Source organism: Amblyraja radiata, chromosome 32 (assembly GCF_010909765.2).
Source record: "Amblyraja radiata isolate CabotCenter1 chromosome 32, sAmbRad1.1.pri, whole genome shotgun sequence".
In the NCBI taxonomy this organism is placed as follows: Eukaryota; Metazoa; Chordata; class Chondrichthyes; order Rajiformes; family Rajidae; genus Amblyraja; species Amblyraja radiata.
In genome coordinates, this window is record NC_045987.1 from 13457243 (window position 1) to 13481806 (window position 24564).

The following is a 24564-nucleotide window of genomic DNA, read 5'->3' on the forward strand; positions in this document are numbered from 1 at the left end:
CAAGGTGAGATCAAAGATTATAAACTTTGGGTGAGATAGAGTCATTTTTAAGGGCCTGTCCCACTTAGGTGACTCTTTCGGCGACTGCCAGGGGCTGCCATACTTTTAATGGAATTCACCTACGACGCCTGCGACACCACTTACGACAACACCTACGCCACTGTCGGCGAAAGATTTTCAACATGTTGAAAATTTTGTGGCAGTCGCCTGTCGTCGCCCAAAAAGTCACCTAAGTGGGACAGGCCCATTACTTTTCTCTCAGGGTGGGCCTCCTCATAGGTGATACAAAGAAACAAGAGGAACAGGGGGAAAAAAGTGTCAAGTCTCGTGCATCCTGAGCCTCTACATTCTTCAGCCTGTTAATGAAACTAATACTTTTGAAGAGGCTGAGTCACGTGCACAGAGGAGACGTGACAGCAAGATTAGAAACACCTGCTGGTCTTGTTTTATTAACTTAATTTGCACTGTTTTACAATGCCTTAATTCACTCTGCCAAATGTTTGAAAAAATCAGAACCAGTGCTTCTGTAATAATGCAGAAGTTTTAAATAGTTTAATTCATCTTTTGTTAATGGACGCATTATTTTTTTGAAAATGCTTGGTATTTTCCTGCACTGGCTTAGGTTGCCTAAAATTAACCACTGTTATTTTTGTGTGAGCAAGTAAAGCTAATCGGTCATGAATGCTATTTTTGCTGTTCTTGTCACTCACTGTCTGAGAGTTTGTCATTCTTTAAAGGAATGGCATTAATTTTTCATTTCATCCTTTCCGGTTAAAGCAGTGGAGAGGTATATTTAGGGTCTGCAGTGAGATGTGTGCGGAACGAGACACGCTAATTTTCCCCAATAAACAGTCTCCACTTGTTTTGGTCTCCCCTGCGGTATTGAGGCATTCTTTTTGCGTTTAAGATGCCTACTGTTTCAATTCAGAGGTGCAGGTTTTGTAATAACACATATGTTTCAGTCTTGAGCACTTGGGGCACCCGATGTAAACTCCGACTGGATCACCAGTGCTTTCTGCATTTTCACATCCACCCCCTGCACACCAGGGACAATGTACGGAGGCCAATTAACCTACAAAACCCGCAAGCCTTTTGAGATGTTGGAGGAAACAGAAGCACCCGGTGGAAACCCAGGCACAGGGAGAACCTACAAACTCCGCATAGACAGCACCTGAGTTCGAGATCGAACATGGGTCTCTGGCGCTGTGAGATCAGCTGTGCCACCCTTGAGTTTATGCAGCAACTTCTGGGTATAACACGTGCATCTGAACGTACATATGTGACATGCGCACATGAGTGTTCACACGCAAAGTGGATTCTTTTGAGGCATTTTTTTAATAAAACTTTTCTCATAAACATTAAAATATGCGGGAGTCAGGTCATTGAAGCAAAGACATGTAAAGTTTTTTTTATTGAAAATGTGATTTAAGTAACAAATTAAAGCTCCAGGAAAGATGTCCTTAAGTTGCAAATTGGACAAGGTGAGTTAAAGGCCCTATTTCTGCACTGTAGAGTTTTATGACTCTATGACTTTAAATTAGAGCTGTTTTAAATTAAGACTTTAAATTCAAACTTTAAATTAAATTCAGGCCACCAGGCTAAGTAATATGGGTTTGAGAAAGTGAAACACGCTGAATGGGGAAAGTGATTTTTTTTCCATCACTGGCCTCTGATTTAAATTGTGACCTAAGGTGTAAATCCACTTGTGATACTGACATATCTAATCATGGCTTGGACAGGGCTCGGTACCAGAAGACTTCAATCATTTGCCACCAGAACAACGTAGAAAGAAACTTCAACAGAAAATTGATGAAATCAACAAAGAAATCCAGAAGGAGTCTGATGAAAGGTAAAAGAGTGTTCATTATTCTCTTTGGGTTTTTGTCACCACAGTGAATTCACAAGATCGCTGTACAAAGCATTTTAAGCAATGGTATTACAGTACTAAGTATTTTTGCAACTACTTTTTTCATAGTAAGCACTGCTAGTTATCTGTTGACATGAACATGAGACATCTTTGATTTTGCCGCTGAAATGTTTAATGTTTTAATGTAGGCATGGCTGGCAAGACCATTTGTTGCCTAATATCACTAATTGTTCTGCTGAGAATGGCGGTGAGTCAATGCCATGAACAGCCCTTGTGATGAGTAGGAGTCCACAATGCTGAGAGCAATATGGAAGGAATAGTGATTTTTTTCCAAGTCAAGACTGTGTGTCACTTTAGGAGACTGATCATCCAATTTAGACCGCTTCTCTGTTCTTGATTAAAGCTTGTTCACTGTGAAAACCTTGACTGGTTTGTCTCAGTGGATTTCTGTTGTGCAATTTGCAGCCATAATGCGCCGTGGGTAGAGGGATTTGTTGCTCAGTGTACTGGGGGGAGGTGCCAATAAAGCAGGCTGTTTTGTCCTGAATGGTATCCAACTATCATTCATCTGGGCAAGTGTTGAGTATTTCAACACACCACTGACTTGCCTGGTAAACTAGGGGAAGGTTTTTGGAAATCATGAGGTGAGTCACCTTAGCTTTAGGTTTTATTATTGTCACATGTATTGAGACAGTCAAAAGCTTTGTCGAACATGATGCCAAATTAATCCATGCCCCTTCCTTGTGTGTGAATACTTGGCCAATAAACTTATTCATTCGTCAATCATTTGTCACATCCTCAAACTCAATCAAGTTAGTAAAACATGACCTGCTGCAAACAAAGACATGCCAGCTATCCCTATTTAGCCCATTTTTGAAATGGGAGTAAATTCTATATAATTAAAAGTCTAATGTTGTCCACTTCCTGTTTGCGCTAGAAAAAAATGCTACCACGTACGACTGTCATTTTTTGGCCATCTTACTCAGTCTCCCTCCGCTCATCAGGTGCCGAGGATTTTTCCCATCGATGGAAAAATAAAAGAGTTATTAGTGTTTAAAAAATGTTGAGATTCTCTCTCCTGTCAATCACGCCATGAAGGCCACGCCCCTTCTGGTGGGAGGGGAGCAGGGACTATAAAACCCAGAAGTGTGGGCGTGGCTCAGTCTCTGCAAGTTGGAGAAGGGAGAGGTCACGACTCGCTGTCTTTAGTGGCCTTGCACCCTGCTTGAAATGGTATGAAGCTGCACTTGAATTTGGTGGCCTTGCACCCTGCTTGAAGTGGAAATTCAAGGAATAGCCGTGAGTCAACTGCCAGCCCACCAGCCGTGAGTGAGTGAGCTGCCCCCCCCCCCCACTGGCCACCAATATTGGAATTGGTGGAGAGGTGGAATATTGCGTTGGGGGACCAGCCCTCCCGTGTGATGCTGGGACCCAACGGGTCCCACTTAGTCTAGTATCCTTCTGCAATATGTCTACATATCTGATCCTCTATTTCCCACTGGTTATTGAACGGCCTGTAATATTATTCCATTCGTGTGATTGCTCCTTTTTTATTTTTGAGCTCAACCCATAATGCCTCAGTAGATGTGCCCTCCAGTATGCCCTGTCTGAGTACCGCCATGACATCTCCCTGATTAGTAAAACAACACATCCACCTCTTTTACCTCTCACTCTGTCACCTCTGAAACATCGAAAACCTGGCAAGTTGAGCTGCCAGTCGTGTCCCTCTCACAGTCAAGTTTCCGTAATGGTCACAATAACATTATTCCAATCACTGATTCAGGCTCTCAGTTCATCAGCTTTACCCACAGTACTCCTTGCATTGAAGTAAACACACTTCAGCCCTTCATTATCCCCATATTCATGAGCCACTCACTGCATGTCCTTCCTTTGAGATTTAATTGTCATAACCTCCACTTTCTCAACAGCCCTTCCCTTTGCTGACCTGCTGCTCTGGTTCTCACCCCTCTTGTCATTCCAGTTTAAACTCTTCCGAGAGCAGTTCAGAAACAGAACATGAGGACACTAGGACACAAATCTGCTGAATGTTTTATTTGCAAAATTAATGATCTTTTCATGTTTTATTTTCCTTAGAGGGTGACGAGTGCCTGGAATGTGCTGTCTGGGGTGGTCGTGGAGGCAGAATAGTGGCATTTAAGAGACTTTTGGATAGGTGGAGGGATATGGATTATGTGCAGGTTGATAAGAGTTGGTTTTGGCTTCATGTTCGGCACAGACAGTGTGGGCTGTTGGGCCTGTTCCTGTGCTAAAGATATACACAAATTGCTGGAGTAACTCAGCAGGACAGACAGCATCTCTGGAGAGAAGAAATGGGTGGCGTTTCGTGTCGTGCCCCTTCTTCAGACTGAGAGTCAGGGGAGAGGGAGTCTAAAGATATGGAGGGGTAAGGTGTGAAAATGAAAGATCAAAGCAGACGATGATAAGGAAATTTAGAATGGTTCATTGTTAGCTGAGGGGAAAGTGATAAACTGTAAATGTAATCGGAAGGACAGTGAAACTAGTTGGAGGACTTGGGTGTGGGAGGGATGGTGAAAGAGGGAATCCAAGCTTTGCTTGAAGTTGAAAATTCACACCGCTGGGCTGTAAGCTCCCCAAGCCAAATATAAGGTGCTGTTCCTCCAATTTGTGTTGGGCCACACTGTGACACCGGAGGAGGCCCAGGCCAGAAAGTTCAGTGTGGGAATGGGAGGGGGAGTTAAAGTGTTGAGCAACCGGGAGACCCCTATCACCAGCATCCTTCCCGCGCACTGTACCAGGTCTGTACTGTTCTATGTTCTATTTTAATAAGAGACCAACCAGTAGACTGCAATACATTGCTACACGAATTGTATTTATTTGTACTTTGTAGAGATGGCTTGACGAAGATGAAAGATGTCTACGTTAAGAACCCTCAGATGGGTGACCCTGGCAGTGTGGCTCCCAGGCTTGCAGAAATCGGGCAGACGATCGAGAAATTACGCCAAGAGAGTCAGAAATTTGAGGTAATGTTTGACTCAGTCAAATTCTCTTACCCCCTTCCCCCCCCCCCCCCCCCCGCAGTATGCAGTTGCCATTCAAGCTAACCCTATCTCTTCCATCTTACTGATTAATTAATGATGTAGCGCTCAGTATGTGTTTACATGGCAACATGAAGATTAAACATAGAAACATAGAAAATAGGTGCACGAGTAGGCCATTCCGCCCTTCGAGCCAGCACCACCATTCAATATGATCATGGCTGATCATCCAGAATCAGTAACCCTTCCTGTTTTCTCCCCATATCTATTGATTCTATTAGCCCTAAGAGCTCAGAGGTCTCTCTTGATTAATAATCTGACCACATTTTGAGAGCTGGTTTTCCATCTACCTGTGTTAGTGTTCCTTCTATGTAATCCATGCCAAACCAAGTTGCAATATTGGGCTAGTCCCATTTGCCTACATTTGGCTAATAGCCCTCTAAACCCTTCCTATCCATATATTTGTCAAATGTATTTTAAAAGTCATAATTGCCCTTAAGCTTATGCCCTCGGTTTTCGAATCTTCTACCTTGAGTGGAAAAAAGACTGGCATAATATTGGCTAACATGTTAAACCTTAACATGTTTAAAGAATTCTTTTCAGTTACAGTGGGCCAAATAGCCACCACCTATGTTATTTAATACTGCGATTTAAATAATTTAAACATTATCTGCATCAATTGAGCTTCTGCCTTGATAGAGTTGCAATAGCCAATCTTTTCATGCTAAATTTATATGCTCTCTAGGCCAACCACTGGCACAATACATTAAAGGTTGTGGGTGCTTTAATTAACTTTCAACATGGTAATCCTTTGATTTAAAACTTTGAGTTCTATAACACAATAGAAAAGGTAAAATTATTATTTGACTAAGGCATGTATGACTCTGATTTCTAGTTTCTCTCCTCCTGATTCACTATTCAGTTCAAGTAGCCAATATTTTTGGATGATTCATAGGACGGTTCACAGTCATTCATTATGCATTCTGCAGATGTACAAACAGCAGTATTCTTCAGGAAGCAAACATCTTTGTAGATTTCTTAGCTTGATGTACAGAGACCAACTGCAGTCAAGAGTGTTTAATGGAATATGTACAACAGAAAAATGAAATGTTTACTTCTTGCAGCTGAACAAGCCTGTACATGCAACAACACTGATGATATATAAAAGCAAATGATCCATTTATTAATTGTAATACTTGGAAACCAGGCTATAGTAGAGCAAAACAGAAGCATGTAATGCAACTAGAGACACTGTCCACAGGAGGTCATAGTTGCTGAAGACAGAGCAACACAAGGAACTGCAGGTGCTGGAACCTTGCAGCACAAAGTGCTGGAGTAACTTAGTGGGTCAGGCCGCATTTTTGGAGGACATGGGTGCCAAGGTTACTGTAGTTTAGTGTTGAAGAGCCTGATAGTTGCTGTGAAGAACCTGTTCTTGAATTTGGAGTCATGGTTTTCAGTCTTTTGTACCTTCTTCTCGATGGCAGTAGCGAGATGAGAATGTAACCAGGGTATTTGGTATTAGCTGTGGTTTTGAGGCAGTGCCACGTATAGATCCCTTCAATGGTGGGGAGGTCAGTACCTCTGATGGACTGGGTGGTGTCTGCCACTCTCTGTAGTCTCCTTACAACTATGACTCCGATTAACTGTTGCTGCACAACCAGGAATGGAATTTGAAATCTTACAAGTCTGCATGTCACAATACCAAACCTACAGGCCACAGGCATTTCTGTGGACTCATTAGTGATAGTTGACACATCTTTGCTCAGGATTGAAATTAACATTTAGACATGAAGAGAAATACCATGTCTGCTTTAGAATTAAACTAAAAGTGTTGAATATCAGGAAGCATTTATTTTTCCCTAAAGAAGAATGTTTATTTTAATCAAGATTGGAGGCCTGCAAGTATACAAATTGTGTTGCATGCACTAAGGCTTTGCTAACAATTTTGATGAAATGAAAGACAACAAATATTTAAATCCCTTGACTACTAAGTGGTTGGATAATTAGTTTATGTGAGGATACTGAACCGTGACTATATCCAATTTACTATGTTCATTACTGCTGAACTCGTCAGAAAATAAACCACATAATGAATAAACTGTCATATTGTCAGTTTGATAAGCCAAAGTAAACAAATATTTACAGTTCTTTTTCTGCAGAGCTAAAATGGCCAGTGAAATTTAAGTGATGTTTCTCTGAGGCAGATATTTCTTGCAATTGATACCAACGTATCACTAAGTGACAGGAACCAGAAGCACTACGTTCCAGGAACACATTGATCTCATCCTATTTCTGTGCTAATTTAGCTGGTCTTGGCCAAAGCAGTACATTGGATATTACAGGTGACTCGACACAAGAGTATGTGCATGTCCATTTTCTTGAGAACAGGTGCAGGTTTATCTGTTACACACTCTAAAGTCAAAATACCTGAGAACATACTGTTTAAGGTAACATAGGAACGTGTGCTGAGTTAAGTAATGGAAGTGCCTTACCCAAAATGAGTCAAACTAGATGGCTCGAAAATCAAGATGCATGTTTATAAAAGTACATGTTGAGGCAAGGTGCAAGGAAGAGGGACTTGACCCGACACGTCACCTATTCCTTTACTCCAGAGATGCTGTCTTACCCGCTGAGTTACTCCAGCTTTTTGTGTTTATCATCACATGGAATAACAATGCAGGGTTGTCTCCAGGGTCTTGATAGCACTGATGAAAGGTGACAGAGGAATAAAACGATAGGTTCCCGAAATAAATAGATATACAATATGGCCCCAAATGTGGTAGCTAGAGAGTCTGATTAGTTTACAGTTACATTGTGGATACCAACTGTTGGATAAATATTTACAGAAAGATAGCAATGCGAGTTGCATGAAGGAGAGTTGATCTCTGGGTTATGCCATTATCCAGTATTATTATGCCCCCTGGTGACTATAGACCACAATCAAGATGATCATGTGTGAAATTAAAAGAACATAAAACATTTGAACTAAGGCACACTCCTGTTTTTGAGCTTTCTCAGTCATTCATCAAGATCTTGCTTCACCCCACCTCCCCAGCCACACATCTTTCTTGCATTTAACTGGAAAACCATAGTCATTTAGCATGGAAACAGGCCCTTCAATATATTTCATCCAGGCTGACCAAGACACTCCATCTCAGCTAGTCCCATTTGCCCGCATTTGACTTATTTACCGCTAAACCATTCCCATCCATGTACCTGTTTCAGATGTTTTTATCATACCTTCTTCAACTATTTCCTCTGGCTGCCCATTCTATACATTCATTAACATCTTGGTGAAAAAGTTGTCTCCCAGGATCCTATTAAATCTTTCCCCACTGTCTGACTAGACCGATGCCTGTGCCCTCTAAACCTATGCCCTCTGGTTTTTGACTTGCCCTACCCTGGGGAAAAGACTCTGTACATTCATTATATCTATTCTCCTCCTGATTTGAAACACCTATATAAGTTTACCCTCAGTCCATTGGCTCCAAGGAATAAAATCCTAGCCTGCCCAACCAACCTCTCTCTATAGCTCAGAACCTCGAGTCCTGGGGGCAACATCCTTATAAATCTTCTCTGCACCCTTCGCAGCTTAATGGCATCTGTTCTATACCAGGGTGAACAAAACTGAACATAATACTCCATGTGTGGCCTCACCATCGTCATCTACAACTGTAACACAACGTTCCAATTTCTGCAGATGCTGGTAACTTATGCAAAAAAACACAGTGCTGGTGGAACTCAGCAAGTCAGTAAGCATCTGAGGAATATATCCTCCTTCAGATTATTCTTCAGTCTGAAGAAGGGTTGCAACCTGTAGCTTCACCTATCCATGCTCTCTACAGATGCTGCCTGACCTACTGAGTTCTTCCAGCTCGGCATTTTTACACCCAACCTCTGGACTCAGCGTGCCAAAGTGGTGATGTGTACTTCAGCGTTCATTTCTGATTTGTTTTCAGGCTTGGCTGGCTGAGGTGGAAGGTCGCTTACCGACAAAGTCGGATCAAAGTCGGCGGCAGAGTGAAATGTACGAGTCGCAGAGCAGCGCCGTCAACAACTGTCCACAGGATAGAGAGAGGTACGGTACCGCTATTGGTCACGGGGACTTGCTGACTGAGCTGGATGTTGAGAAGTTGAAGGTGGCGGCAGACATTGCTGTTCCCTTTTTGTACTCTGTGTGTTATTGAACCTGTGGCCACTTCACACAAGGATGTGGTCAGACAGCACAGAGTTTATCTGATCTCTGCCTTCCTGGTTGCGCCCGAATCATAGAGGAGATTGGGGGGGGGGGGATGATGTTTAGGGTCAGGACCTTTCTTCAGACTGATTGTAGTGAGGGAGAGAACTGGAAGAGAGAGATGGTGGTGGAACAAAGCCTGGCAAGTGATAGGATAGAGGTAAATGGGGGGGGGGGGGGGGTGAATAGCTGATGGATGGAGTAAGGGACAAAGGCGAGAGATTAACAGGAGACAAACAGGTGTTAGATAAGGAATAAGGTAGAAAGCCAGAGGGAGGGATGTGAGTGGGAGGAGACAATGAAGGGGTGGGGAGAAGAGGGGATGATGGTAGAAGATGTGGGTGCATGGAATGATACTCCAATGATCCTGGTGACCTTTATTTGCCTCAGGAATGCCCAGTTTTGAGTTACTGACTCAATTCAAGATCTATCCCACTTAACACAGCAATATTGTGAACATCTTTATTATGGAGACTGGACTGATATTCCTGGGTGTTTGAGATGCTCACCAATGAATCGATGCATGTGGAACAGATGGACTTGTGAAAATTAGGCCGTTTTTTTCCCTCTCTCGCCATCTGCCCTGTGCCTGTGTCTCTCGCCATCTGCCCTGTGCCAATGTGCATGACCATGGGGCAAAATCTGGGATTTGGAACTGACAGGATTTCTGTAGAATGAACCGGCATGGACTTGGTTGGCCAAGTTGCACTTTTTGTTTTGTAACGTAGACTAATACAGCACAGAAGCAGGCACTTCAGCACAACTTGTCCATACTGACTAGGATGCCGCATCTAAGCTAATCCCATTTGTCCACGTTTAAGACATTTCTAAGATTACATGTGATTTGGCCTAGGGGTTTGTAATCCTGAGGTGGAAGTTAAACACAACTTTTTCTAAGTTGTGTTTAAATAGAACAGTGCTAATGTGTCATGTGTCGAAAGGGGAAAATGGAAGGTAGTGTGGAAAATATATGGTGATCATGCCAATGAAGTCACTGTACACAAATGACTCAAATTCTTCTCTCAAGGTGTTTGTGAAATTGTTGATTATTTATAATATTTTCTTGCTCACCATTATAGGTATTGGCCATTGATTCTAGATTTTTCAACTGAATTTAAATTCCACAATATCATCTGAGCAATTTGAATCTATCTGTAGATTACCATTCCTTTCTCTTGAAATTATCTTGCAAAAATTCCCAACTTACTGAAATTCGTCATCATCATCGAATAATCTATTATTTAAAATAGATAAAATAGAATAGAATTAATAAATTAGAATTCAGTTTGACCTGATGAATTAAATGGATATATTTTGTCCAGAGGTTTATAAATTGTGAATTCCTGTGCAATTTCTGAAATGTTTTAAAAATCTAGATTAAATTGTTTCTTTTAGTTCTTCTGCTATGCCTGAGAACTTAATTTTGGATGTTGCGATCAGATTTATTTTACAAGGCGCCATGAAGTCATTTAATTTAACAGGAGTTTATGTAACTGGCACACCCTGTAAATTCCCAACTCAATGCGCTGTAGTTGATGCAGGGAGTTAGTCAGGAGTGAGTCAAGAGTGTTTAATTGTCCCATGCACCAACAACAGAACAATGACATTCTTACTTGTTGCAACTTAACAGGCCCATAAATGTAATATCACACAGTTAAATATATTATAATCAATAATACAATTAATTAATCACAATAAAACTAGGTAACCATAATAGTGCAAAACCGATGTCTGTAGTGGAACCAAAGACACGGTCCATAGAAGATCATAGTTACTGAGCGGTGTTTGGGGTTGTTTAAATAAGAATTGCATTTACTGGAAATCGAAATAAAGCATAAATTGGTCAATATGTAAAATCATAAAACTTGTTTTTGTTTAGTTAAATAATATCTAAAAGTATTAATGAGTTTACTCTCAGCGTATCTCTTCTTGGAATTAAAACAATTGATGAAACAATCTTGCAATTTCTGCCAAACAGCAAAGTATACTTTGTAACAAATGAACACAACTGAAAACGATACAGTGAAGGAAGAAGCTTTTCACTCTATCTTGGTACGCGTGGAAATAGTAAACAGTTGCCAATTATTCTTAATGTATTTTGAGTGTCAAACAAGAGTGCAATACAGCAATATATACCTTAATATTTGCTGTTCAACAATGTCCAAATTGGATTATTGATCATTTTTGTATGTGCATTAGCAATTATGTGCATAGTTTCAATTTATAAATTCTGGACAATTAATGGCTGCGTTATACAAAGCTATCAGATCGACTCAATGCCTTTTATCCAAAATTGCGACTGTCAGGTATTACATAATGTGTGCAGCTTTCAGCTCAAGAGATTAGTGGAGCCTGAGACTAGCACCACATTTAACCAGTGGCCACTGGAAGAACTATATGCCCGTGTCACTATAGACCAGGGATTGGGAAGTTTAATCAGATCCAAGTCCATCGGTGAATGCAATGGAAATGATGGGCAGAGTGGTCTTCTTCTCTGATATTACTTGCCCTGTTTTTAGGATATCATATATTGAGGGTTTGTTAATGCTTTCCTAGGTGATTTCTACTGGTTATGATGCTGTAGCTGCATATGATATTGCTTTACTGCAAGGTTTCTATCAGCTGTTATGCTGCCATGGTCTGCGGATCTGCTATGGTTTATTTGGGACATACTATTTCTATAGTTACTGTATTTCTTTCTTTCTTGAGCAGTCCTGATGGTAGTTATACCGAAGAACAAAGCCAAGACCCACAGTTAAAAGTTGCAGCCCAAAACGAGTTTGATGATGAGTTTGATGATGAAGAAGTGCTGACGTCAATTGGTACATGCAAGGCCATGTATCCCTTTGAAGGTATAAAGACCGTAGAGAAAAGGAAGCAGCTAAAACCACACCTTAGAAATCCAGCAACACTCTATGTCCTTTAGAGAGATAAAAAGAGTATGTTGGCCGCCTTTGCAATAGGCTTTGAGTACAAGAGGAGAGAATTCTTGTTGCAATTGTATGGAAACCTGGTTAGAGCAATGGGATGTAATTCACAGGTTGATGGAAGGGAATGATTGGAACAAGGTGACTGGCTTGATTTTATTAATGTATAGTATATCTGATCCTTTTGAATATCATGCAAAACAAAGCTTTTCTCTGTACCCCGGTACCGTGACAGTAACAAACCTAAATCTAACGCTGAAGAGGGGTTGCAGGATGAGGATGCATTCCTCTGTTTCTATGTTTTCAATCAGAAGACAGTTACTCCCCACAAATAATCAGGAGCAGTATTGTGGTTGAAACTGCAAACAAGATGTGTCGCACCGTGCAGTGAAATTGAAATCGGATATTTTTTAGCCTCTTTTTTCAATTGGAATACCAGGGGTTAATTGGGGATGAAGCAAATAACTGTGGAGGAGACTCTCAATGGAGCTAAACCAGCTAACCTGAAGCTTCTCTTGAAAACTCTATCCCTGTCCAAAGTGAGGATCCAAATTGTGGATTGAGAGAGTTTATATGTAGCAGGGTGAACCTTTTACCCAGGGCGGAAATGTGTATTATATTATAATATAATATAATACTATTAAGTCAAAGATTAGAGGGCATAGCTTTAAGGTGTGAGGAGCAAAGTTTAAAGGAGTTTTTTTTTTTTTTACACAGAAGGTGGTGGGTGCCTGGAACATGGTGTTGCCAGGTGTGGTGGAGGCAGATATGACAGAGGCATTTAAGACGCTTTCAGACAGGCACATGGATATTCAGGGAATGGAAGGATATGGATCACGTGCAGGCAGAGGAAGTTGGTTTAACTCAACATCATGTTTAGCACAGACATTGTGGGCCAAAGGGCCAGTACTGTTCTATCCAATGAACACAATGTTTGTCTTTCCTAGTGCTATCTGTAGTGCCATCGCGTCTGGTGTAACCTGATTTGTGAATCTGCTTTCAATTCAGGTCAGAATGAAGGAACTATAATGATTACAGAGGGAGAGACGCTGACTGTGATAGAGGAAGATAAAGGAGATGGGTGGACAAGAGTTCGACGAAGTGAAGACGAGGAAGGATATGTTCCAACGTCTTATGTGGAGGTCTATTTGGACAAAAGTGTTAAAGGTGCAATGACTTATATCTAGTTTTAAGTAAACTCTCTGTTAGACAGGACCTGCTTGACACATACAAGAGAATGCAACAAAGTGCAATACACTGTCTGGTCATATCACTTCCTTATTTTGCACTATACTTACTGACCTTTGCATGTTGCTGGAGAGTAGATGGGGAAACCTCTCTCGTGCTGATTGTAGTTTGTGATCAGTGAGTTTGGATCTGGTACATCCTGATAACGACTTCAGTGTTTGGTGTTTTATGTGTGAAAATCAACATCCATTTTCATCTGTCCATACAAACAGTTTGGTTTTCGTGCAAACTAAAATCTCTTCATGGTACATAGAACTGTAAATTTATATTTCATCTTCACAAAATCTAATGCACAAAGTATTTGCTTTCATTGCTTCAATATGTATGCACATTTTTCTATATTATAAAATGGCTGCTTATTTTTATTTAACGTACATAATGAGTTTCATGACAATAGGAATTTCTGCCCACATCCAGTTGATGCAGCTGTATTGTAGAGAAATCCTGTCCACAGTACAAGTCATTTTCAAGGTCATACATTTCTGCTTTTATGCTGACACCACCCAGTATTATGACAATGAATGATTAACAGTACTTTGACTTCAAATCATTCTGGGATATCCTTAAAGATGCGATATAAAAGCATTTTTCTTGTTCTCATTTTGTCTTTTTCTCTGTCTCAGGTTCCGTCCTTCTTGCTCTCAAGCTTTCTTTCCTGTACGCTCTCTTTTTGTCTCTCCCTCTCCCCCTCTCTCTGTCTCTCTCCCCTCTGTCTCTGTCTCTCTGCATCCCTCCCTCTCCCCCCTCTCTATGTCGCTCTCTTTCTCTCCCCTCTCCCCTCTCCCCCCCCTCTCCCCCTCTCTATGTCCCTACCTTTCTCTCCCCCTCCCCCCTCCCTCTCTCACACGCTTTCTCTTTCTCTCTCACACACACATCTCTCCCCCTCTCTCCCTCTCTCCCCCTCTCTCCCTCTATCTTTCTCTTCAATGCTGAAAGAATGGTTCTGAGTGGGTGCCAATTTGATAGATTAAGTCACTGAAGGGCTAATTGTTTTACAGAAACACCCAGGTTACATATTTTATTTCTCCACAATGAACTGCATCCAGCATAAACCTCTGTATAAATAATTTTGTAAGTAACGGAATGAATTGCTTATCATTGTTTAACAAAACTATTTAATCTTTTAAATAATGGTCCATCTGCATTTCTGCTAGTACCTAATTACAGTTTTTACATTTTTATAATTTTTGTTAATTTTTTGTTTAAACAAAAAAAAGAGAATTTTAAAAATATTATTTGCATGACTGCCTGGGCTGATTATAATTATAGCAGCGTACCCATTTGGTACACAAGATGTTTGTTGTACCCATTGTACCCAGCGTACCCATTCGGTACACAAGATGTTTGTTGATTATTAGCTGTTTGCACCAGTTTTAATTTGTTTCATTGCTGTTGTTTCAATTTTCCACCTCTTCATCTGTTTGCTGTGTGTTCATGAGCAGAGAGATTGATTGATGTCGAGAAGACTGAGTGACATACTTTGCATGCAATGCAGGGTCAAACTTCTCTGGGTACTTGGGTGAACGGTGCAGATACAGTATTTGCTACATGTTAGCCTTGTGTAATTTAGTTCCATTGAAGTGACTGATGGAAACGCAACTGTATCTGTCTAATTGCATTTAGCACAAGAGGCTGAGGTGGAATTCTCTCCCATGCACTTCACTGGTTCAAGCTGGCCTCTGTGTAAGCCAGTGTCCAACACTCGCAAACTGTTAATTGCAGAAGCCCTTTATGTAGAGATTTCTGTAACTGCAAACTCCTTCAACAACCAGAAATATCTTCCTCCATTCCATCAATTACCAGCAGTGGGTTTTTTCACATTGCAATCGCTAGCTGGTTTATACAGCAATTTGATTAGTTACCTTAAGTGTTATAAGTCTGTTTCGGAAGGAAATGGCTCTGAAAGAAAAAAATAATTATAGTTCAAATATGATGCAGGACAGTGCTCAGTGCAATGAAGGACATAAGATGATTTTTTAAAAATGAACCTGACATCAATATCACACAGAGCCAAGAACAAATTAGTATAAATCTTGTCCCATGAACACTTTTCACTATGCCAGTCATGGTCTATAAATCCGCTGAACCTTTTTCTTTATAGCAGAACAATACCCCGTCCAAGTAGCAATTAGTGCTCAGCTTCTCAGCGGGAATTCATCAGCAAATAACCTTCCTGAGATCTTAAAATAAAATCCACATTATATTCCTACATGAATGCAGAATCATCATCACCATCACCAAAGTAGAACTGAGCATCAACCATCGGCTTGCTAACACTCTAGTGATCTGTCCTTTGTTTTTTACCTTCATGGTGTCGCTATTGGGGAAAATATCCATTAAGCCAAACTGTACTTTGTGAACGCTAACCTACAGTTCACATCGTATAGTTCTTTATGAGTAAATAATACTTGGTTTAATTTTGCAAACCGGCCTCATTATACCTTGATATCCTAGCCTCTGAGTTGTCTCTGAGGTCCTGACTAAACTGTTAATATTATTTAATTTTATATATCTTCCTTTGGAAGCTGCCTGATCTTTACAATATTGTCATTCTTGCATACTTAAGCTTCTTTGTTGTAGTTGTAGTGTCAGATACAGTAAATATAATTGTGTCAGCACACCCCTAGCCTAAGAGACAAAGCTTATTGTTCTAACCAGGAAATCCTATTTTGAACCTACATGATGGCACAGTCACAGAACCAGACTGGTTGGGATGTTCATTTTTTACAGTCTTGTTTGTACCGAGGGAAGTCGTAGGCTAAAAATCCCTGCCAAATGCCACAACTTGTCTATTCTTTAGACGAGGTTTACTATTTTGATTTGGGTTCGTCCTGTGAGGCAGTGGATTTTGTCTTTTGTAAGAATTAGATCTTACAGATTTCTTACAGGCTTGAAATGTTGGGAGCTGTTTCATCTGGCTGGAGAATGTAGAATCTGTTATCTTGTTCTTGGGATCAAAGATTGTCTTTTAAACCTATATCATCTGCAATCTTTCAGATTCTCTCCCCTAAATAGGTTAGTTTTCACATATACCTAAATGTTCACCCATGTCATGCGTTTTCTGGGGAAAACATCTAATATAATAAATTTGAGATTTATTTAGAATGTCTTCCATAAATATATGGAAAAATGATGCAATTTTAATTCTTGTAACAATCTTGTAACAATAGTTATTTTATGGTACGTAAAGTGAATGAACTCAACACAGACAGCTCAACAGGAGAGATACTGCCCTTGGTTCGGGAGTCTAGAATTATAATTCACTGAAATGGGGAATGTCTTCTCAGGCAGGTGAATCTGTGGAATTCTCTATCTTGGAAGGCCATTGAGGATTGGAATTAATTTTATTCACAGCAGAGAGTGATAGATTTCTTGATAGTAAAGGGATCTAGGTATAAGAAGATATTGTGGGCTGAAGCGCCTGTTCCTGCGTTCTAAGGCAGAAAAACGGTGGCACATTATGTTGAGGTCTGAAGAGGGGTCTCGCCCCGAAACGTCAATCCAGAGATGTTGCCTGTCCCGCTGAGTTACTCCAGCATTTTGCATTTATCTTCGGTGTAAACCAGCATCTGCCGTTCCTTCCTACACATTATGTTGAGGCGTGATCTTAGTGTGTGACAAAACAGGTCTGAGGAGTCGTGTGTATTGGTCTTGCTCCTTATGTATTTTAGATATTTAACTTTTTTACTAGTTGGTCAGAATGGTGGCAATTTTTAAGGTATCATGTATATATTCCAATTATTGCACGAAGGCAAGGAACATTTACCGCATATACATATTGCATATCAAACTAAAGCAAAAACGGAAAAAAATGGTTTTAAATCTTTCCAAAGAAGTATGAAGATAGGTTGTTGTTTATTTAGAAACAATCTTAATTCCATCCCCATTAGCCCCGGACTTGGCATCTTCTGCAGAGAACAATCAGCTATTGGTCCTTCAAACATCCGCTCATGCTGCTGTCGACCAACCAGTTAAAATGTGCAGGAAGACAGCCCATTAATCCCACTTATTCTCATGTCTACATGATGACTCTTTGCCTCTTGGGCATGTCCCCACAGCAGCGTAACTAAGATTGGCAAAACAGTGGAGTAGAGAGCTGATTTGGCATCTCATCATTTGTTGCGTCCATGTAAATGAATGTTATTGAGATTTAATTTGTTAACATGGCTTATACTTTGGGCCTGCAAACTGATCTGTTTTCGTGCCTTCATAGAAGATACTTGAGACAATAAACTTCTGACTCACTTACAGTAAATTGTGCTGTTTGTAATCATAATATTACATGACGGTTTGAAGAGGATCAGTGATGACCGATGTCAAAAGCATGCAGGCATTGAAATTGTCCACCCACCAGGCTCAAAGAGCCATACAGTATGGAAACAGGCCCTTCAGCCCAACTCTTGCATGCCAACCGAGATGCCCATCGAAGCTAGTCCCATTTGCCCACATTCAATCTACATTTCCTCTAAATATTTTCTATTCATGTACCTGTCCAAGTGTCTTTTAAGTTGTCATTGAACTTTCCTCTTTTATGATTACCAGTCACTTTTCAAAGTAATGGTTGCATGATTTACAGAAAGGGGTTTAAAGAACTGTTTTTGTTTTAATCTGCAGTGATTTTAAGAAAATCAGAACGTAGGTGTCCAAAACACATCTAACAATGTAAAATCACTGCCATCCTATTGGATGTTTTCACAGTGGAAGCATCTTTCTTTGAAGCAGTATTTTAAATTGATGTGTGGTTGTTTGTAGTGTCTGATTTCAAATGCTTTCTAATGTTTATTAAAAAAGAGAATATTTTAATCTCCTCTGTCTTTTGGGGCCATTACTTATTTTCTGCAGTAATGCCCTATTTATGCTTGTGCTGGAGAAAGTGTGCTTTAAACCATGGATTTCCAATGAAAGCAAGAAGCTTGGCAAACTGCTGTTTAATTTGTAATCACCAGAACATGTGCAGTGGGGTCTGAGATTCACGCCCTCTGCAAAGGAACAGAAATCAGACTGCTTTGTGAGACATCACTGAATCTGTCATATTTTGGAGAGGAAGTTTAAATCTATTATTTTGTTTTTGGATCTGCAATTATGGTGAATCTTCAGTTTACATTCAAACCTGCCGTCTCTTTAACTTTGTTATCGGACATTTGCACCTGTAAATTTAATTTCAGAACATGGTGCTGTATCAGTGTAAGATTTAGCATTGCTTCAATGTGTTTGTGAACTGCTAAAATTGGAGAATAAGAAGTCTCTCTTCATATGGATGTTTTACATTCCATAAAAATATGGATTTGTTTTTTTTTTAACTGCCAATGTTAGAAATATAAAATAAAACAGGAAACGCTGGAAATACTCAGTAGGTCAGGCTGCATCAATGGGAAGAAAAACGGAACTCTTTCTTGCTTCCCACATATACCCCCTGGCCAGCTGAATATTTCCAGCATTTTCTGTTTTTATTCCATAAAATAAATGTTTGCTAATGATCTCACACTGAAATTCAATGGCACCTATAGCCAAGCCACTAAATATTGTTGGAATATCTGATTCAGAATGTCTATGTGACATGTAATTAATATGGATCACCTTTCATCGAGAGTTGTATTGTATTTCTCTCTTTTTTCCCCTCTGGCCAAATTTTGAATATTTAAAAAAAAATGTTATTAATATTTTTTATGTTGTTTGTAGATACCTTCAATTTCAAATTGTAATGAGCAAAATTAATTTTTTTTTAATTTTATTGGTGTACCATACAAAAAGGTGTAGCTAGGCAACGACATTTCGTTCAGACCGAAAGGTCTGAATGACAAATAAAGGATTCAATTCAATTCAAGAACTGGAAGACATGTTCACGACATCAGCATTACTGAATGCTTCCTTGTAGGCTCTTTGTCTAGTTGCGCCAGCTGTGAGGTTTCTGATTGTCCCCTTAACTTTGTCATTGTCACTAACCCGTGTCCCTTTCTCCCTCTCTGGACTCTAGGTACCTAAGGTGGTGTCATGGTCCATGAATCACGGGCGAGCTGGTATACAAGGACACCTTCTCCAGCTTAACAATATTCAAAATGGAAGACTAGCCAGACTGGTTTCGTTTTTAATAATCAAAAGCAAAACCAGCGAGATGAAAAAATTATATGATCATAAGGTGCAAGTGCTTGCTCTTATTTCATGGCATGCCATCTATTGCTCGAATTAACTCGGATACTCCGTAAATGTCAAAAATGCAATTTTCTGATGCATGCCTCTGTCTAAAATTTTGCCCATTTAAAAAAATTTTAAAATATGTGAATTTTGAAATCTACTTTACAGAATACATGTACTTCATCACCACAGTAACCGTACATTGTTTGGGTGGATATTGTTCATTTAATCTTTATTCGAGCCAAGGTACAGGTAGTTCTTGGCTGGGAAGGGATAGTAAAATGAAGTAATTGACAATTAGTTTAGTTGAGTTGAGTTTGTTCTATATAAGAAGTTAAGGGATCACCTGGGTTGCCACAAAGCATTTTCAGTGTTCAGAAAAATGTCGCCACTTCAGTGCTAGTCCTATCACAATTGTGATGCTTACAATCTTGGCTTCAGAAGCCTTGAGAGATACATTCATACCTCACTTTTGATGAACTTGCATTGCAAACCGCATACATAGTTAATCTTTCCAGAGATGAAATTATGTGGAGTGACTGGAAGTTGTAAAAATAAGTACAACTAACGATTGACTGAAGTGCAGTTAATTTTCATTCATCCTCAGCTCTACAGAGTTTTTAAGTTTTATATTTGATTTTTCTCTACCTCTTCCACACATATCCAGCCCAGATAACTTGGTAAAATAGAGAAACTTCCTGAGGTTTTGCCCATTAAATGCAAAGAAGATACTTGAAGGCCATAGTCCCGTTTGCTTGTGAGCATTTAGCCAAGTAGAAAGGTAGAATATTTTTAGCGTGGATCGAGTTGTTTTAATTGTCAAAGCATGTAGATACTGGGAATGACAGAGTGGAGCACTTGTGGTCATGCAGTACCTGTATCTGGTGTTTGGTAGATTTCTTTGTCACCATCACATCACTATTATCATTTTGGTTTGTAGCACTGCCCAACATCAGTCCATCTTTTCCAGTCTGCATGCTCGCCCTGATGCTCTGCCTGTGCCCACCTTAATGAAAGTTATGGTCACATTTTCTGCGTCATTATTTTGTTGGCTTTAAGAAGTGGAGTTGCTGGTCGTGTGACACGTTTTTTTCTTGCATGTTCACCTGTGTATTTGTTGGAGTTTCTGCTGCTCTCCCTAAAGCTGCCTACAAACCACTGTGTGCTAAACTGCTGGGGTTTCAGCTGTTTGTAATCGCTTCTACTCTTAACACCGTCCGAGTGAAAATGTGAAGAAATAGTTGACATTAACCGTGTACACAGAGAGCCAGGAATGAGCGATCCAGGGAAGCGTCTAGCGCTTGGCTTGTATTTCTGCAAGGGATTTTAGTTTCATGCTGTCCGCTGTTCTCGATTATCGGTGAATGTTTCCCCCCCCCCAAGTACTGCTGTTTCAATGGTTAAATATACATATACTGCACCTTAAGGTAAAGCAGTCACATCAAATCCCAGATCCATTGTTGTCCCATAGCAAATCGAAGTTGAATTAGTAATGAAAGATATGTGAGTAAGAGGTTGTAGTGAACAAATAATCCAAAACTGGTATTATTCCACCTGCCTTCAAATGTGTGCCAACTGTGTTCTGAAACCAAGCACTGAGATTTCTGTAGGGATGTGCCTTACCAACTATCACCCTCATGAGGCATGATTGAGATTGGAAATGCATGTGTGGGAGGTTGAATGTGTGCTGGTTCTGTCTGGCAGATATTAAAATTAACCAAATAAAGTTTCACACTATTGTGGAAAGTAATTCCCTGTTGACACCAGTGGCACACGTTGTTACATTGACAAACGGGACACAATGTCTGGCATTGGTCATGTTGGTCACCCTTTCACCATAGTTGGGTTACAAAGGCTGGCTGATTATTCAGACATTTTTGATGTTTGTGATCAATCTCGTCGATGATCAGAAATGCAGTGCAAAGCTGCTTTTTAAGGTGCAGGTCCCACCAAAATGTTAATTCTGAATTTCCCCAAACCAGAAAATCATTTATCTTTAAATAATCCAATTACGCTGCAGAAAAAAAACTACACTCATTTGTAGTTCTGTTAATTTTTTTTAAATGTTTCTGAAATACATTTTCACAATAGAGACCATGCTTATAAAATTCAGCTGAAACCCTGTGTTTTGTGTCAGTATTATAAATACAACAGTTGCGAAATAAATCAAATACCTCATTGATTTCTTAAAAAGACAAAAGTCCAGCTTGGGTTTTGCATTGCACAAACCTTGATCTTACTCCTTCCAAATGTGTGTTTGTTCGTTAGTTAATCAGTAATCATCAGGGTTTATTGTTTATTTTTGTGCAAGGCATTTGTGAAGTACTTTTGTCTTGGTGACTAACTGCACCCAACCAGTGTAGCCACAGCAATGAGGTGAGGTGGAGAAACTGGAGTCTCAGAGTATCCGACTGTTGAGGTTTGTTAAAGAATATTCAGGAGAAACCAAGACTATCAATTTGAAACACCCAGTTTACCAATTATGATAACTATAGCCAGTGCTTTATTTGTGACAGTTCACCAGAATGTTGTGCCAGTATCTCTAGCATGACACGTTTGTTTATTAATCATGCCTAGTTAATGGAAAGCATAATTGAATGAAAATGAACATTTGTTTTCAAGTTTTATTTACTAGCTTTAACGGTGATGCCAGATTATTGATTCTCCTCCTCTTTACTATTGGAGCTGAGTAATTCTTTAACCCGTAATAGTAATGTCGTTTTTTCCCTAATTCTTAGAATTTGGTCATTACATAGGAAATGTAAAGATTATAGGATATGGAAGATTAATACGAATCAGAGGGGTAACTTTTTCACACAGAGGGTGGTGGGTGTATGGAACAAGCTGCCAGAGGAGGTAGTTGAGGACAGGTTTGGAGGGTTATGGACCAAGCGCAGGCAAGTGGGACTAGCACAGCTGGGACATTGTTGGCCAGTGTGGGCGAGTTGGGCTGAAGGGCTTGTTTCCACACTGTATTACTCTATGACTCTACGTAGACAGTTGGAGATGGAAAGCCTCACGGTTAGAGTTTGGCAGTAGCAAGATTATTTTTGAATAAACATAGTTTAACTCCTGTAAACTTAGTTGACCAGATGAAAATGGCTGTATGGCTTTCCTGACTTTCAGTTGTAACTTACCATTATGACCTTTAAAAGATATTTAGACAGATATATGGATGGAAAACATTTAGGGGGATATGAGCTAAATCCAAACCAGTGGCATTGGTCCAATTTTCCAACATGGTCAGCATGATCTAGGTGGGCCGAAGGGTCTGTTTCCGTGCTGTTCAGCGCTAGAACTCTACTGATAAGGAACCTAGAGTTGGCTTTCAGTATTTAGGCCTGTTGCTTCTGCCTCGACAATGGAAGATGAGAAGTAACCTCAACCAAACTGTTTGCAAATATAGAATGGGTCCATAACAGTCTGGTATTAAATGCAGAGAATAATAAAAAAGGAACTAAATAAATATAGTTGACAGTACCTAGCAAATTATTGTATCATAGTCAGAAATAGAATGTGAGACTCCAAGCAGTTAGAACACTTCAAGTGGAAAAACCCACAATAAAACCTGATGAACTTACTTAAAGAAGTGATGCACATGGAAGGACCAAGAAAAACTTATCTCAATATTTTGCTTTCCTCTTGGCACCTGTTGTATTAAAAAAAGCTGCAATGTCTTTTAATTTCTGTTTCTGGATGAGCAGAGAACTCTCCACATGCTGTGATGTTTACTTTTTGGTTTTGGACTTTGCCTATCCCCAGTGATGTGCAAGAGCCCGTGTCCTGATTTTGATAATAATTTAAAAATTAATATATTGTTAATTTATTAACAAGAGTTCAATTCAAGTGCCATTGCAAAAAAAAACCAAAAAAAAATTTTTTTTTCTGCAGATTTGATTCTAGAATTCAAAGTTTCCTGCTAATGTATTGTTCCCAGTGTGTCTGGGAGTTCTGTAAGTCAGCTTTCCTTTTTATTTATTTTTATTTTTAATTTAATTATTTCTTTATTCTGTGTATCGTGAAATTAACAGGTGAGCGATATTTTGCATGTTGCATATATGCAATGAATGCAGGGGAATGGGATATTTCAAAATTCCTAATGACCTTGTTCATCTAATTCTTGGCGAAGTGCATTCGCTCTGTTGGCGTAAGAGACCAATTCCTCAATCTTCCTTATTGACTACTTTCTTCATCATGGCAGCCGCTTCTCGAAACCGAGATGCTACAACTCGGCCCCCTTGCCTTGCCTTGCCTTCTTATGAAACGCCTCCATTGAGGATTTTTCTTTTCCTGCCCAAAAGAAACGCTCCGCTTAAGTCTGGTTGTTGAAAGCTTTTTGATCAATTGACTTGAAGCAGCTTGCATGGTTTTTCACTGGGAAGATTGCGTTGAAGAACTGCTGGCTATCTTTGGCTCAGCCACTAGACCACCACGACCCGCAATTTTGTGACTCGCCTCTGGCCTTTATATAACAGTGAGAATAACTGCCGAGGAGGCATGTTTGCACAGGGTCATTGGCTTTTACACACTGTTCTATCGGGGTGGAGTAAAATGTGGGATTTCCTTAAGACATGCTGAGCTGTTACTTATCAGTGAAACTGATTCAGAACTCGTGTGAACCAACTCAAATTAATTATTGAGAATGAAACTTTGTGCATCATGGTTGAACGTGCCTATCACACTGTGGGACAGGAGAGCCAAAACTGAAAAGGAAGTAAAAGTACATTGCTTTAAGATGTTTTTAATTCATTTGTGTATGGCTTGTTGTTGTGAATTGTACACTTGTTTGCATATTATTTCTCCCCCACAATCTAAAGATCTATACTTGCCAGCTTTCCTCAGCAAATATCATCCTAATCATGCAGCGTATATACATCGCTGTTGAATTCACTCTGTTGTATATTTCAACCTTTTAAAACAAAAAAAAAGATCTATACATACAAATATACACTTTGCAATTGAGTTACAGATTTATACAACCATACACACTTTAAACATAGGTGTCTGTGGTACAATTTAGTAATTGTACAGGACATGGTTCAATTAGGAATTCAGTTCTTATTTTGCCCTTGTGACTGCATCTGGGTGTTTAAAATGTTGCTTAATAGTAGAAATTGGTATTTAGAATGATTG

At 39.8% G+C, this 24564-nt stretch overlaps 1 protein-coding gene and 1 long non-coding RNA gene across 10 annotated transcripts in view; both read left to right on the plus strand.

Annotated features, from left to right (window-relative positions):
• fnbp1 (formin binding protein 1) overlaps positions 1-23089 on the plus strand; it is a 139536-nt gene extending 116447 nt beyond the window's left edge. For 2 of the 9 annotated variants that reach the window (XM_033049083.1, XM_033049085.1), the window contains 5 exons: positions 1740-1849; positions 4737-4869; positions 8847-8965; positions 11837-11976; positions 13060-14022. In XM_033049083.1, coding sequence (XP_032904974.1) covers positions 1740-1849; positions 4737-4869; positions 8847-8965; positions 11837-11976; positions 13060-13238 — 681 coding nt within the window. In that variant the 3' untranslated portion in view covers positions 13239-14022. Of the gene's footprint in view, positions 1-1739; positions 1850-4736; positions 4870-8846; positions 8966-11836; positions 11977-13059; positions 14024-19273 lie in introns of those variants that run through there. The other 7 variants (XM_033049076.1, XM_033049078.1, XM_033049077.1 and 4 more) reach the window with 6 other exon arrangements.
• LOC116990926 lies at positions 14181-16406 on the plus strand. Its single transcript, XR_004416660.1, has 2 exons — positions 14181-14601; positions 14640-16406. It is a non-coding gene; the product is annotated as an uncharacterized LOC116990926 (long non-coding RNA).
• Positions 23090-24564: the final 1475 nt, after the last annotated feature.